At 40.5% G+C, this 16,584-nt stretch overlaps 1 protein-coding gene across 1 annotated transcript in view; it reads left to right on the plus strand.

Moving 5' to 3' along the window:
* The first annotated feature begins 1,462 nt into the window (after positions 1-1,462).
* The window catches only part of LOC142743175 (uncharacterized), a 195,468-nt gene continuing 180,346 nt past the window's right edge, over positions 1,463-16,584 (plus strand). Inside the window, exon 1 of the mRNA XM_075853709.1 lies at positions 1,463-1,480. Within this exon, the coding sequence (XP_075709824.1) occupies positions 1,463-1,480 (18 nt within the window). The remainder of the gene's footprint in view (positions 1,481-16,584) is intronic.

The following is a 16,584-nucleotide window of genomic DNA, read 5'->3' on the forward strand; positions in this document are numbered from 1 at the left end:
TAACAACAAAACCACCCAAAAGAATGATGAATCGTTGTTTTTTTCCTATTCCACCCCACAAATATTTGTTTTCCAGTTTCCCACTACATTATATGATACAATAAATGGCACTCATACAGCAATATTGATGGAAAAATAAAAAAGTTATGGCTGGAAGCTGGGGAGGAGAAAACGAAAGTGAAAATCCAAAAAATTGCTGCGGCGGGAAAGGGTTAATGGGGCGGAGTTGTAATACCAGTAACGATCTTAGTTCCTTCTTAATATAAACACTGTTTAAACTGTTTTTGTATATGATGTGCATGATTCTTGTTATATTGTACAACTTGTTAATTAACACTTTTAAAAAGGCGATTACGTAGGCTCGTATAGAGCAAGATATTTAAGGAGCAAAGAGGAAGTGACGCCAGGGCCTTGACGAAGCGCGTGTAGCGCGAAACGGCCATAGGTTCATTCCACACCAAACAGACCGAGATCGTTATTAATAAATAAGCTTTATTGCCACAAACAAATTTCTACTGTCTACTATATTATACAGCGTGCTGTTTTCTGTTGATGCGCACCCCATGGGATAACCTTGTGTCTGAATTAGGGCAGTGCCAGCCCTCTTTTCTCCTTTCTATCTTGTAATACCAGGTACATCTGTAACTATATGATATATAATGTAGCCATGCTGCACTCAACACACCTTCTCATAACCTACAAGCGAACAAACAGGGTATGCCTACACATAGCATAAACACTGCAGATTTTCTGCATCGTAATACAGTAGTTAGCAGAGTGGATGAGATTTAAACAAATCTCATCCACACACTGCCAAAAAAAATCAGCCGAAAAAACGTTCGTAAATTGACTTGCATTGCTATTTTTTAATCCGCAGCATGTCAATTTATGTTTTAGAATTGCTGCTTTTCTGTTGCAGGTTTTTCCTATTGAATTCAACGGGGATGTAAAACCTGCAACAAATAGCAGTTGTTGCGATTATTGCGGCGGAAAAGCTCAGAAAAAAAAACAGAGGGTATGTTCACACGGCTTATTTTTTCCGGCTGTAAACACGCCCAAAAACTGCTAAAAAAATGAAATCTGAACGCCTCCAAACATCTGCCCATTTATTTAAATAGGTAAAATGGCATTTTGTTCCGACGGGGCGGTTTTTTACACGGTTGTTTGTAGAAAATTCCCCGTAAAAAGAAGTGCATGTCACTTCTTGAGCCGTTTTTCATTGGGTCAATAGAAAAACAGCTCCAAAAACGGCCGCAAAAAAACGCATCAAAAAATGCTTGATGCTTAAAAAACGAGGCTGTTTTCCCTTATTCTTTCCCCGTATTTTACAACCGTTTTTAGTCCAGCGTGTGAACATACCCTTACACTTACTCCGCTCTATACTTCTCCGTCAAGTCCTGCCTTCTCAGTTGATGTTTCATCCCATGTGACCGCTGCAGCCAATCACAGGTGATGCGTCGCCATGACTACGGAGACCGGGGTAAGTATAACCTTTTTGTTTTATAACCACTGTTTTCCGCAAAGGACATTCCACCAGAAAAATTGCACCTCAATTTGGTACTGTGTACTTTTACGCAGCGTATCTGCCCTGTGTGAACATGATCATATATTTCACATTCACCAAACAACAAGTGGGCCTGTGTGCTTTCAAATCCCAGGGCTGAATTTCAGCACCAGTCTGGCCCTGGTGTCAAATACCCCCTTGTAAATTGGGTCACACCCCCCCTGTAGATAGTGCCACTCCCCCCATAGAAAGAGTCACATACCACCCCTATAGATAGTGCCACAGATAATGCATCTGTCCCGGATGCCCGATGCTAGCGATTCCACTTGTCCGGACAACTGGTGTCCATGGCCCAGCTTCGGACGGCGAACACCAGTTGAGGACCTCTGGTCTAAAATGTCTGTATATACTGTGGCATTAAAATTACCCTTCACTGGCCTAGCCAGAACCCTGAAAAACAACCTGGACCATTATCCCTATTCCACAAATTTTTACGGTGGGCACTAAGTATTCCGGTAGGTAGCGCAGTAAAACTTGATTCATCACTCCAGAGAACATACTCCAGAGTCCAGTGGTGGCGTGTTTTACACCACTCTAGTCAATGCTTGGCATTGCACATGGGGGAATATATCAAAAGGTTTACGCCAGTTTTGTGGCGTAAAAAAGTTTCACATTTTGACAGTTGCCATAGTTGTGCTGAAACTAGCGACTTTTTACTTTTCTTGCCACTTTCCGAAAGTGGTGAGAAAAGGGGGTGGGGTTTGGCAAAAAAAGGCAGGGTTTTCACCGAAACTACAGATTTATTATAATTTATGTCAAAAGCTGGCAGAAGTTATGGTGCAAATCTACGTCTGCTCGTAACAGGTGTAGATCTGCATTTCTGTTGCACAGACAGCCAAAGATGTGGCAAATATATTTTGAAGTGTGCACCTCTTAATATATTTGCCACATTTACTGCCAACGTAAATCAGCTTAAGGCTGGATTCACACGAACGTTGCGTTTTTGCGCGCGTGAAAAACGCGCCGTTTCGGTTGCGTTGGAGTTGCGTGTGGCATCCGTTTGGGCAGCGTGATAGCGTATTTAACGCGCGTATGGCATGCGTTTTTACGCGCGTCAAAACAACGGAGGGTAGAGTAATGGAGAGGGCAGCCTACAAAAAGACACCTTCTCCAACACCTGCTTGCTGTGAGCACATGTTCGCATCAAGATTTCACGTTACCTCACACTTTGGCCCGTGTTTGATGTTTTTGGGTTGTTTTACAGGTTAAAAAACTACTATTGCTGCAGATGTCAGTTTAAACTGTGCGCATGTGCTCAGAAAGTGAAAAGCCACTTCCTGGTTTGTAGTTGTTTTGTCTAGTCTGCTCAACTCCTTTACATAGACTTAACAAGTGTTGCGTGAAAAACGCTGTGCGTACGGAGGTGCTTCCGTGTGCCCTGCGTTGTTTTCACGCACCCATTGACTTCAATGGGTGCGTGATGCGTTGAAAACGCTGAATCAACGGACATGTCGTGCCTTTTTGGCAACGGAGCAACGCTGCGCAAAAACCACGCACATGTCTGCACGGCCCCATAGACTAATATAGGTCCGGGCAACGCGCGTGAAAATCACGCGCGTTGCACGCGCGTATTTTACGTTCGTCTGAATAAAGCCTAAGACTAGTGTTTGACACGCCAGTCTTAAAGCAACCCTCCAGTCCTGGGACAACATTTTAAATATGATTTTAAATATGATGGTGTATATTGAGTACTATTACCTGGTGCCCTCGAGTTGTGCCCCTCTGTTGCGGATCTGCTATTTTAGTGTCCCCTCTGTGCTGTCCCAAATTAGCTACAGACACTCCCACTGTTCTCAGATTGGCCTGAGCTGCTCACATGGACTGTTCTGTCCAATACATGAGCAGAGGGTGTCTTAGACTGTCTAGTTCGGTTCGGCTGGTTTCGCCGAATTTCATGAAAATGTTTGATTCGGACCGAACTAGTTCTGACCGAACCTGTAATACAAGAAAGCCCCTAAAAATCGTGTATAACACTGTTTAAAAGCCCTAGAAGCCCTGTATAACACTCTTAGGTCACCCATGAGTGTATCCAAGTACTTTTGAGCTGTCTTTTCCCAAGTTGATAAATGTAGCTATGAAGCTCCCCCATGTAAAAATAAGAAGTTTTCTAATTACCTGTCCATCGTCCAGCGATGTCGTTTTCTTGATAATCTTGATTGAAGTTGCGGTCAGTCCCTCTTTGTATCTTGCTCGTTGCCTAGGTTCCCGGCCACCGCTATTTACCTTTAGCGGTGGCCGCGCATGCGTAATGACATCCTCTGCGTCCTGAGCAGAGGATGTCATTTACTCGTGAACGTGCATCTCGGCGCATGCACAGGAGATGCAGTGGAAGGCACCCGTAGCGAGGAGAAGTCTGCGCTCCGCTAAAGGTAAGTGTGTGTGTGTGTGTGTGTGTGTGTATATCTGTGTTTGTGTATATGTGTGTGTGTTTATGTGTGTGTGTTTGTGTATATATGGGTGTGTTTGTGTATATGTTTGTGTATGTGTGTGTGTTTATGTGTGTGTGTATATGTTTGTGTGTATATGTTTGTGTGTGTGTGTGTGTGTGTGTTTGTTTGTATATGTGTGTGTTTGTGTATGTGTTTGTGTATGTGTATATATGGGTGTGTTTGTGTACATATGTTTGTGTGTATATGTGTATATGTTTGTGTGTATATGTGTGTGTTTTTTTGGTGTGTTTATGTGTGTGTGTGTTTGTGTATATATGTGTGTGTTTGTGTATATATGGGTATGTTTGTGTATATATGGGTGTGTTTGTGTATATATGGGTCTGTTTGTGTATATGTTTGTGTATGTGTTTGTATATGTGTTTGTGTATATATGGGTGTGTTTGTGGACATGTGTTTGTGTATATGTTTGTGTGTATATGTTTGTGTGTTTTTGTATATGTATATGTGTGTGTTTGTGTATATGTGTGTGTGTGTGTGTGTGTGTGTGTTTGTGTATATACGGGTGTGTTTGTGCATATGTGTATATGTTTGTGTCTGTATATGTTTGTGTGTGTTTTTGTATATGTGTATATATGGGTGTGTTTGTGTATATATGGGTGTGTTTGTGTATGTGTGTTTGTGTATATATGGGTGTGTTTGTGTACATGTGTTTGTGTATATGTTTGTGTGTATATGTGTGTTTTTTTGTGTTTATGTGTGTGTGTGTTTGTGTATATATGGGTGTGTTTGTGCATGTGTATATGTTTGTGTGTATATATATATGTGTGTGTTTGTGTATGTGTTTGTGTGTTTGTGTATATATGGGTGTTTGTGTACATGTGTTTGTGTATATGTTTGTGTGTATGTGTTTGTGTGTTTATGTGTGTGTTTGTGTAATATATGGGTGTGTGTTTATATGTGTTTGTGTATATGTTTGTGTGTGGTTGTTTGTGTGTGTGTAGGTGAGTATAAGTATCGGTATTGTTCACATTGATAACTTTTTTTTAATGTTGTTGCAGATTTTGATGTACCGATTGGACTACATCTTCGATTCGTTGGACTACTGCGTATATCTACGTTTTTTGCAAATTTTAATAAAATGGTTAACGAGGGTTTTGTTGGGGATTTCTTATTTCAATAAAAAAAATTGTATTTGTGTTTTTTTTTAAAACTTTATTAGTGCCTAGATAATGGCAGTTGGCTGATTGACAGCGTCCATTATTAAGGCGGTACTTAGTGTTAGCCGTTGCAGAGGCTAGCACTAACCACCCATTATTACCCCGGTACCCACCACCACCAGGGGTGCCGGGAAGAGCTTGGTACGATCCAGTACCCGACCATCTGTTGTGATGGCTGTGCACTGGGGCGGCCGCAGGCTGGTATTATGAGGCTGGGAAGGGCCAAAAACAGTGGACCTTCCCACCCTTGTAATGCTAGGCTGCTGCTGCTGTGTTGTATCGGGCTGGTTATAAAAATGGGGGGGACCCCCACGTCGGGTTTTTTTAAAATTTAACAATAGACGTTGGGTCCTCCACATTTTTAATAACCAGCCATATACAAGGCCGCAGCAGCCTGGCATTACACGGGTGGGAGGGGCCACTGGTTTAGTACATTCCCAGGCTAATAACACTGTGTTGTTTGTGGCTGGTTATGATAAATTGGGTGGAACCCCATGTCTTTTTAATAAAAATAATAAATAAATAATTTAAAAAAATGACGTGGGGGTCCCCCCCACTTTTATAACCAGCCAGATACAACACAGCAGCAGCAGCCTAGCATTACAAGGGTGGGAAGGTCCACTGTTTTTGGCCCTTCCCAGCCTCATAATACCAGCCTGCGGCCGCCCCAGAGCCCGACCATCACAACAGATGGTCGGGTACTGGATCGTACCTGGCTCTACCCGGCACCCCTGGTGGTGGTGGGTACCGGGGTAATAATGGTGGTTAGTGTTAGCCTCTGCACCGGCTAACACTAAGCCTCCCCTTAGTAATGGACGTTGTCACTCAGACCGCGGCCATTACTAAAGTGGTAGTAATAAAACTTGAAAAGAAAAGACAAAGATATAGATAAAATATTTTATTGAAATAAAGCACCCCCAACACAACCCTCATTAACCATTTTATTGTAGAAAAAAAAACGTCATCTAAGTAGTCCTCGAAACCGACGTAGTCCAAACACCAAACCTGTAAAAAAAAAAATATATATAAAAAAAAGAAATAAAACATGTCGTAGGCTTAGTTTCAGTTTCATGTGTGATACTGACTGTTATACCATGTATAGAAGCCTGCCGCCAAGTTGACTTAGATACAGGGCGCCAGCAGACAGTATCATACATGGCCATACAGACATATATACAAACAAACATACATACATATATACAAGCATGCACATACATACATGCAAACATACATACTAACATGCACATATATACATACATGACAACATACATACATGACAACATACATACATGACTACATACATACATACATACTGTTAACGCAATTATGGGCCAAAATATATTAGACTGAAATTTGTAATGGGTATGTCAACCGATACCCGCCCTCCAGTGATTTATCCAGTTTCCAAATCATAGGTGATAGATATATATATCTGAGAGAAAAGATGACACAAGAGACCATGCTTGTATGCTCAAAATCCTTCTCTGAACTTTATTGATCCAAACAAGTATATAAGTATAATGACAGGAAAGGTGTAGGCTTTGGTTTCAGCCAATCATCTACAATATGATAATGACTCTGATTCAGGCAATGAGAATATTTCAATGCATTATAATAATTCTTCACCCTCCAAGCCCCAGGTGGCCTGAACCTTGTCCCATGGAGAAGACACACATTTCAGATACACAAGTTAATGTGTCTACTTCGTATCTCACTAGAGAAAGGATACTGCAGATAAGTTTAAATCATTTAAACAGAGGGCTGAATCCCCTTCCCTCATGGTAAACAATGTCATTGTTCATTCGACCAAGACTATTTGATCTGCTCCTTACAAGAGTAATAAAACATTCAATTCAAGAACACATAACATAGAATTGCTTCAGGACATCTGCTGACATATTACTTTTTACTTATTCATCTCAAGATGGCTCCTTCAGGCCAAAAGATGGATTCCAATGATCCAAAATGGACGCCTACCATACAAGATGGAGTCCATGCAAAATGTTATCTTTTAAACATATTCTAATCACTTTCACACATACATACATGACAACATACATACATGACAACATACATACATACAAACATACATACTAACATGCACATATATACATACATGACAACATACATACATACATACATACATACATGACAACATACATACATGACAACATACATACATACATACATACATACATACATGCAAACATACATACTAACATGCACATATATACTAACATGCACATATATACATTCATGCAAACATACATACATGCAAACATACATACAAACAAACAACCATACATACAAACATACATGCACACATATACATACATGCCAACATACATGTCAACATACATGCACATATACACATACATACATGACAACATACATACATGCACATATACACATACATGACAACACACATACATACATACATACATACATTCATACATACATACATACATACATACATGACAACATACATACATACATGCCAACATACATGCAAACATACATACATGTACAAATACACATACATACATGACAACATACATACATGACTACATACATACATACATGACAACATACATACATACATACATACATGACTACATACATACATACATACATACATACATACTGACATGCACATATATACATACATGACAACATACATACATACATACATACATACATGACAACATACATACATACATACATACATACATACATACATACATACATGCAAACATACATACTAACATGCACATATATACTAACATGCACATATATACATACATGCAAGCATACATACAAGCAACCATACATGCAAACACACATGCACACATATACATACATGCCAACATGCATACATGCAAACATACATACATACATACATGCACATATACACATACATGACAACACACATACATACATGACCACATACATGCAAACATACATACATGCACATATACACATACATACATGACAACATACATGCAAACATACATACATGCACATATACACATACATACATGACAACATACATACATGCAAACATACATACATGCACATATACACATACATACATGACAACATACATACATACATACATACAAACAAGCATACTAACATGCACATATATACTAACATGCACATATATACATACATGCCAACATATATACATGCCAACATACATACATACATACATACATACATACATACATGACAACATACATACATACATGGCAACATGCATACATACATGCATACATGCACATATACACATACATGACAACATACATACATACATACATACATACATACATACATGCAAACATACATACAAACATGCATACTAACATGCACATATATACTAACATGCACATATATACATACATGCCAACATACATACATACATGCCAACATACATACATATACACATACATGACAACATACATACATGGCAACATGCATACATGCATACATGCACATATACACATACATGACAACATACATGCAAACATACATACATGCACATATACACATACATACATGACAACATACATACATGCAAGCATACATACAAACATGCATACTAACATGCACATATATACTAACATGCACATATATACATACAAACATGCCAACATACATACATACATACATACACACACACATACATACATACATACATACATACATGACAACATACATACATGCACATATACACATACATACATACATACATACATACATGACAACATACATACATGACAACATGCATGCATACCTACATACATGCAAACATACATACATGCCAACATAGATACATACATACATACATACATACATACTAACATGCACATATATACTAACATGCACATATATACATACATACATACATACATACATACTGACATGCACATATATACATACATGACAACATACATACATACATACATACATGACAACATACATACATACATACATACATACATACATGCAAACATACATACTAACATGCACATATATACTAACATGCACATATATACATACATGCAAGCATACATACAAGCAACCATACATGCAAACACACATGCACACATATACATACATACATACATGCCAACATGCATACATGCAAACATACATACATACATACATGCACATATACACATACATGACAACACACATACATACATGACAACATACATGCAAACATACATACATGCACATATACACATACATACATGACAACATACATGCAAACATACATACATGCACATATACACATACATACATACATGACAACATACATACATGCAAACATACATACATGCACATATACACATACATACATGACAACATACATACATACATACATACAAACAAGCATACTAACATGCACATATATACTAACATGCACATATATACATACATGCCAACATATATACATGCCAACATACATACATACATACATACATACATACATACATGACAACATACATACATACATACATAGATGGCAACATGCATACATACATGCATACATGCACATATACACATACATGACAACATACATACATACATACATACATACATGCAAACATACATACAAACATGCATACTAACATGCACATATATACTAACATGCACATATATACATACATGCCAACATACATACATACATGCCAACATACATACATATACACATACATGACAACATACATACATGGCAACATGCATACATACATGCATACATGCACATATACACATACATGACAACATACATGCAAACATACATACATGCACATATACACATACATACATGACAACATACATACATGCAAGCATACATACAAACATGCATACTAACATGCACATATATACTAACATGCACATATATACATACAAACATGCCAACATACATACATACATACATACATACATACACACACACACACACACACATACATACATACATACATACATACATACATGACAACATACATACATGCACATATACACATACATACATACATACATACATGACAACATACATACATGACAACATGCATGCATACCTACATACATGCAAACATACATACATGCCAACATAGATACATACATACATACATACATACTAACATGCACATATATACTAACATGCACATATATACATACATGCCAACATACATACATGCCAATATACATACATACATGCACATATACACATACATACATACATACATGACAACATACATACATACATGGCAACATACCTACATACATACATACATACATACATACATGCACATATACACATACATGACAACATACATACATGACAACATACATACATGCACATATACACATACATACATGACAACATACATACATGGCAACATGCATACATACATGCAAACATACATACATGCACATATACACATACATACATACATGCAAACATACATACATGCACATATACACATACATACATACATACATGCAAACATACATACATGACAACATACATACATACATACATACAAACATGAATACTAACATGCACATATATACTAACATGCACATATATACATACATGCCAACATACATACATGCCAACATACATACATACATTTATGTATAGCTAATCTCTTATATGGGTCTGATTATGGCTTATGTATAGAACACCTATTACCTAGATATCTCATCATGACATGTCATTGTGTTTAGAGGGGGATAAATTAATGGAAGTAATGTTATAAAAGTCTGTGTTGGTATCCTGCCCAGGAGACATTTTTTTAAATTATGTACATCTAGTTTGAAACAAATGTGTTTTCTCAAACCCTTTTCTTTTCCTATAAAACATCTTTGTATTATGGATAAAAGAGGAAAGAGATATATTTATATATGAAAAATCTTTAAAATATATTTTTATATGGAATTTAATAAAAATGTATACAAAATTGTTCTTATCCCAAAGAGTGCCTGGTATGTTTTGGAAAATATTTTTTGTTTTTTTCTTTTTGAATTATTGCTCTCCGAAAACGGCACCGTGCTATATATGGATTGCATATTTTGGGATTTCTATTAGGTATGGTTTATACCCATTTTTTGTGTTTAGCTCATACATACATACATACATACATACATACATACATATACACATACATGCATACATACATGACAACATACATACATGGCAACATGCATACATACATGCATACATGCACATATACACATACATGACAACATACATACATGACAACATACATACATGCAAACATACATACATGCACATATACACATACATACATACATACATGACAACATACATACATACATACATGCATGCAAGCATACATACAAACATGCACATATATACTAACATGCACATATATACATACATGCCAACATACAAACATGCCAACATACATACATACACACACACACACACACACACACACACACACATATACACATACATGACAACATACATACATACATACATGCACATATACACATACATACATACATACATGACAACATACATACATGACAACATGCATGCATGCATACATACATACATACATGCAAACATACATACATGCCAACATACATGCATACATACATACTAACATGCACATATATACTAACATGCACATATATACATACATGCCAACATACATACATACATGCACATATACACATACATACATGACAACATACATACATGGCAACATACATGCATACATGCACATATACACATACATGACAACATACATACATGACAACATACATACATGCACATATACACATACATACATGACAACATACATACATGGCAACATGCATACATACATACATGCAAACATACATACATGCACATATACACATACATACATGCAAACATACATACATGCCAACATACATACATGCAAACATACATACATGCACATATACACATACATACATAAATAAACTCACCTAAGATGTTCCCACCAAGATCTGAACGGTACCGTCACTTTTCTTCTAATGCTCCCATTCACAATTACAGAGTGGTGGGCGCAGATGACGTAATCACGTGTGCCTGATATGATTATGTCATCTGCGCCACAACGCATTGTTACTATGAATGCGAGCGGCGCCAAGAAGAAGGAAGATGGCAAGTGACGGGACCTTTCAGAGCTCCGTAGGAACGTCTTAGGTGAGTTTATATTTTTTATATATTTTTTGTTGTTTGCCAGGTGCTGATGCAGCACCGGTGCGGCGGATACAAACATTACATGTAGTGACAGGGTGGGGGGGGGGGGAGTTGTTTGCCGAAACGGGGTGAATATACTGTAGTGTAGTGTAGTGTAGTGTAGTGTAGTTGACATTCACGGTAAGTTCGTCTCAATCGGGCTTACCATGCCTGCTTCAGACGAACATTCTCCCGATGTTGCTAGAACGACAGTATCTAGCAACGTCGGGAGCGCGCACACTGCAGAGCGGAGCGGCTTGATTGACATCGAGCCGCTCACGCCCCTTTTTTGAAAAGATAACCAGCACTTGCTGAGTTATCAAGTGTAAAAAAAAGGTACTTAGGGAATGAATTTTTAAAACATTTTAACAGCAAATGTTTTAAAGTTAATTTCCTGCTTAGAAAGTCTAAAAAAAAAATTTTAGTCAACTTGGGAATAACCCTTTAAGGCAAAGTTAGTGTCAAAGTTACGCCAACATGTATAGTTATAGGAAAAGGGATGGGACACGGTGATAACTAACAGAAACCACTGCACTTGTGCATGTTGTTTGCTTAATGCATTGTTAAAAAAGGTACAAAAATTAACCATTTTTGGCAGCAGATGCCTGCCAGGGTTCATACATACAAGGTGGTAAAAGAAGAAGCAATGGCTTTTGACAAGCCCTCAAAAAATTTACCCTTTATGGTGGCAGATGCCTGCCGGGGTTCATCCATACATGGATGTAAAAACAACAAGCAATGGCTTTTCACAAGCCCTCCAAAAATGTACCCTTTTTATTGGCAGATGCCTGCCGGGGTTCATCCAGACATGGATGTAATGTAAAAGCAACAAGCAATGGCTTTTGACAAGCCCTCCAAAAATTTACCCTTTTTATTGGCAGATGCCTGCCGGGGTTCATCCATACATGGAAGTAATGTAAAAGCAACAAGCAATGGCTTTTGACAACCCCTCCAAAAATGTACCCTTTTTATTGGCAGATGCCTGCCGGGGTTCATCCAGACATGGATGTAATGTAAAAGCAACAAGCAATGGCTTTTGACAAGCCCTCCAAAAATTTACCCTTTTTATTGGGAGATGCCTGCCGGGGCTCATCCATACATGGATGTAATGTAAAAGCAACAAGCAATGGCTTTTGAGTGCAAGCCCTCCAAAAATTTACCCTTTTTATTGGCAGATGCCTGCCGGGGTTCATCCATACATGGATGTAATGTAAAAGCAAGAAGCAATGGCTTTTGACAAGCCCTCAAAAAATGTACCCTTTTTATTGGCAGATGCCTGCCGGGGTTCATCCATACATGGATGTAAAAGCAACAAGCTATGGCTTTTCACAAGCCCTCCAGGCCTGCTTGTAGCAGACGACAGTGGAGGTGTATTGGTGGTAGTAGAGGTAGCCAACGGACAGCAAGGGTGGTAGTAGTAGTAGCAGCACATTAAAAGAGACTGGACAGTCACACGACAAAGCCCTGTGGTGGGGCAGGCCTCAGGCCTGCTTGTAGCAGACGGCAGTGGAGGTGTATTGGTGGTAGTAGAGGTAGCCAACAGACAGCAAGGGTGGTAGTAGTAGTAGTAGCAGCACATTAAAAGAGACTGGACAGTCACAGGACAAAGCCCTGTGGTGGGGCAGGCCTCAGGCCTGCTTGTAGCAGACGGCAGTGGAGGTGAATTGGTAGTAGTAGAGGTAGCCAACAGACAGCAAGGGTGGTAGTAGTAGTAGCAGCACATTAAAAGAGACTGGACAGTCACAGGACAAAGCCCTGTGGTGGGGCAGGCCTCAGGCCTGCTTGTAGCAGACGGCAGTGGAGGTGTATTGGTGGTAGTGGTAGTAGTAGTAGTAGTAGCAGCACATTAAAAGAGACTGGACAGTCACAGGACAAAGCCCTGTGGTGGGGCAGGTCTGCTTGTAGCAGACGGCAGTGGAGGTGTATTGGTGGTAATAGAGGTAGCCAACAGACAGCAAGGGTGGTGGTAGTAGTAGTAGCAGCACATTAAAAGACACTGGACAGTCACAGGACAAAGCCCTGTGGTGGGGCAGGCCTCAGGCCTGCTTGTAGCAGACGGCAGTGGAGGTGTATTGGTGGTAATAGAGGTAGCCAACGGACAGCAAGGGTAGTGGTAGTAGTAGCAGCACATTAAAAGAGACTGGACAGTCACAGGACAAAGCCCTGTGGTGGGGCAGGCCTGCTTGTAGCAGACGGCAGTGGAGGTGTATTGGTGGTAGTAGAGGTAGCCAACAGACAGCACGGGTGGTGGTAGTAGTAGTAGTAGTAGCACATTAAAAGAGACTGGACAGTCACAGGACAAAGCCCTGTGGTGGGGCAGGCCTGCTTGTAGCAGACGGCAGTGGAGGTGTATTGGTGGTAGTAGAGGTAGCCAACAGACAGCACGGGTGGTGGTAGTAGTAGTAGTAGTAGCAGCAGCACATTAAAAGAGACTGGACAGTCACAGGACAAAGCCCTGTGGTGGGGCAGGCCTCAGGCCTGCTTGTAGCAGACGGCAGTGGAGGTGTATTGGTGGTAGTAGAGGTAGCCAACAGACAGCAAGGGTGGTAGTAGTAGTAGTAGTAGCACATTAAAAGAGACTGGACAGTCACAGGACAAAGCCCTTTGGTGGGGGAGGCCTCAGGCCTGCTTGTAGCAGACGGCAGTGGAGGTGTATTGGTGGTAGTAGAGGTAGCCAACAGACAGCACGGGTGGTGGTAGTAGTAGAAGTAGCAGCACATTAAAAGAGACTGGACAGTCACAGGACAAAGCCCTGTGGTGGGGCAGGCCTGCTTGTAGCAGATGGCAGTGGAGGTGTATTGGTGGTAGTAGAGGTAGCCAACAGACAGCAAGGGTGGTAGTAGTAGTAGCAGCACATTAAAAGAAACTGGACAGTCACAGGACAAAGCCCTGTGGTGGAGCAGGCCTCAGGCCTGCTTGTAGCAGACGGCAGTGGAGGTGTATTGGTGGTAATAGAGGTAGCCAACGGACAGCAAGGGTGGTAGTAGTAGTAGCAGTACATTAAAAGACACTGGATAGTCACAGGACAAAGCCCTGTGGTGGAACAGGCCTCAGGCCTGCTTGTAGCAGACGGCAGTGGAGGTGTATTGGTGGTAGTAGAGGTAGCCAACGGACAGCAAGGGTGGTAGTAGAGGTAGCCAATGGACAGCAAGGGTGGTAGTAGTAGTAGCAGCACATTAAAAGACACTGGATAGTCACAGGACAAAGCCCTGTGGTGGGGCAGGCCTGCTTGTAGCAGACGGCACTGGGGGTGGATTGGTGGTAGAAGTGGTAGCAGCACCAACAGTGGCACATTAAAAAAAGAGTGGACAGGACAGAATCCCGTAGTAGCAGGTGGCAGTAGCAGGCGGCAGCGGCAGCAGCAGCAATGTCAGATCTAATCAGTGGCATCAGGCACAGGGGTTTTAAAATCCTCACCGATCCACGCTTGATTCATTTTCAGAAACGTGAGATTTTCCAAGCTGTTGGCGGACAATCTTGTTTGCTTAGGGGTGACGAAGCCCCCTGCCGCGCTGAATACCCTCTCTGACGCTACACTGGAGGGTGGACAAGACAGTACACCCATGGCAAACTGGGCCAGTTCTTGCCAATGATCCAATCTGCTGACCCAGAAGTCCATGGGGTCTGGGATCAGCATTTCTGACGGAGAAAGGGCACACTCCAGGTACGAGTGAACCTGGTTGTTTAGGTGCTGCACCTGGTGATGGTGAACATCCCTTTGGTGACTACGATGTGTGTCAGGTCGGGGTATTGGATGTAAAAACGTTGTCATCATATTTTCCAAACTGAATTGGCGGCGGCGGCGCCTATTGCAGAGATAGCTCTGCCAGAGGCGGTGGAACGATGAGACAGTGGGGAGCGGAGAGTGGCCCCCCGGTCAGACATGCTTGCAGCAGGTGTTTGCAGTTTGAAAGCCGTGACAAGCTGGCTGCATAGCTTCTCTTGATAATAAGCCAATTTTGCCTCCCTCTCGGAAGGAGCAAAAAACTCCCCCATTCTGGCTTTATACTGAGGGTCTAAAAGTGTGGCTATCCAGTACTCATCTCTTTGCTTCATGCTAACAATACGACAGTCAGCGTGCAAGTAACGAAGCATACAGCTCGCCATCCTGGCCAGCGTTTCAGAGGGCCCGGTTGGTTCCACCTCCGCCCCATACTGCCA

This window comes from Rhinoderma darwinii, chromosome 1 (assembly GCF_050947455.1).
Source record: "Rhinoderma darwinii isolate aRhiDar2 chromosome 1, aRhiDar2.hap1, whole genome shotgun sequence".
Classification (NCBI taxonomy): domain Eukaryota; kingdom Metazoa; phylum Chordata; class Amphibia; order Anura; family Rhinodermatidae; genus Rhinoderma; species Rhinoderma darwinii.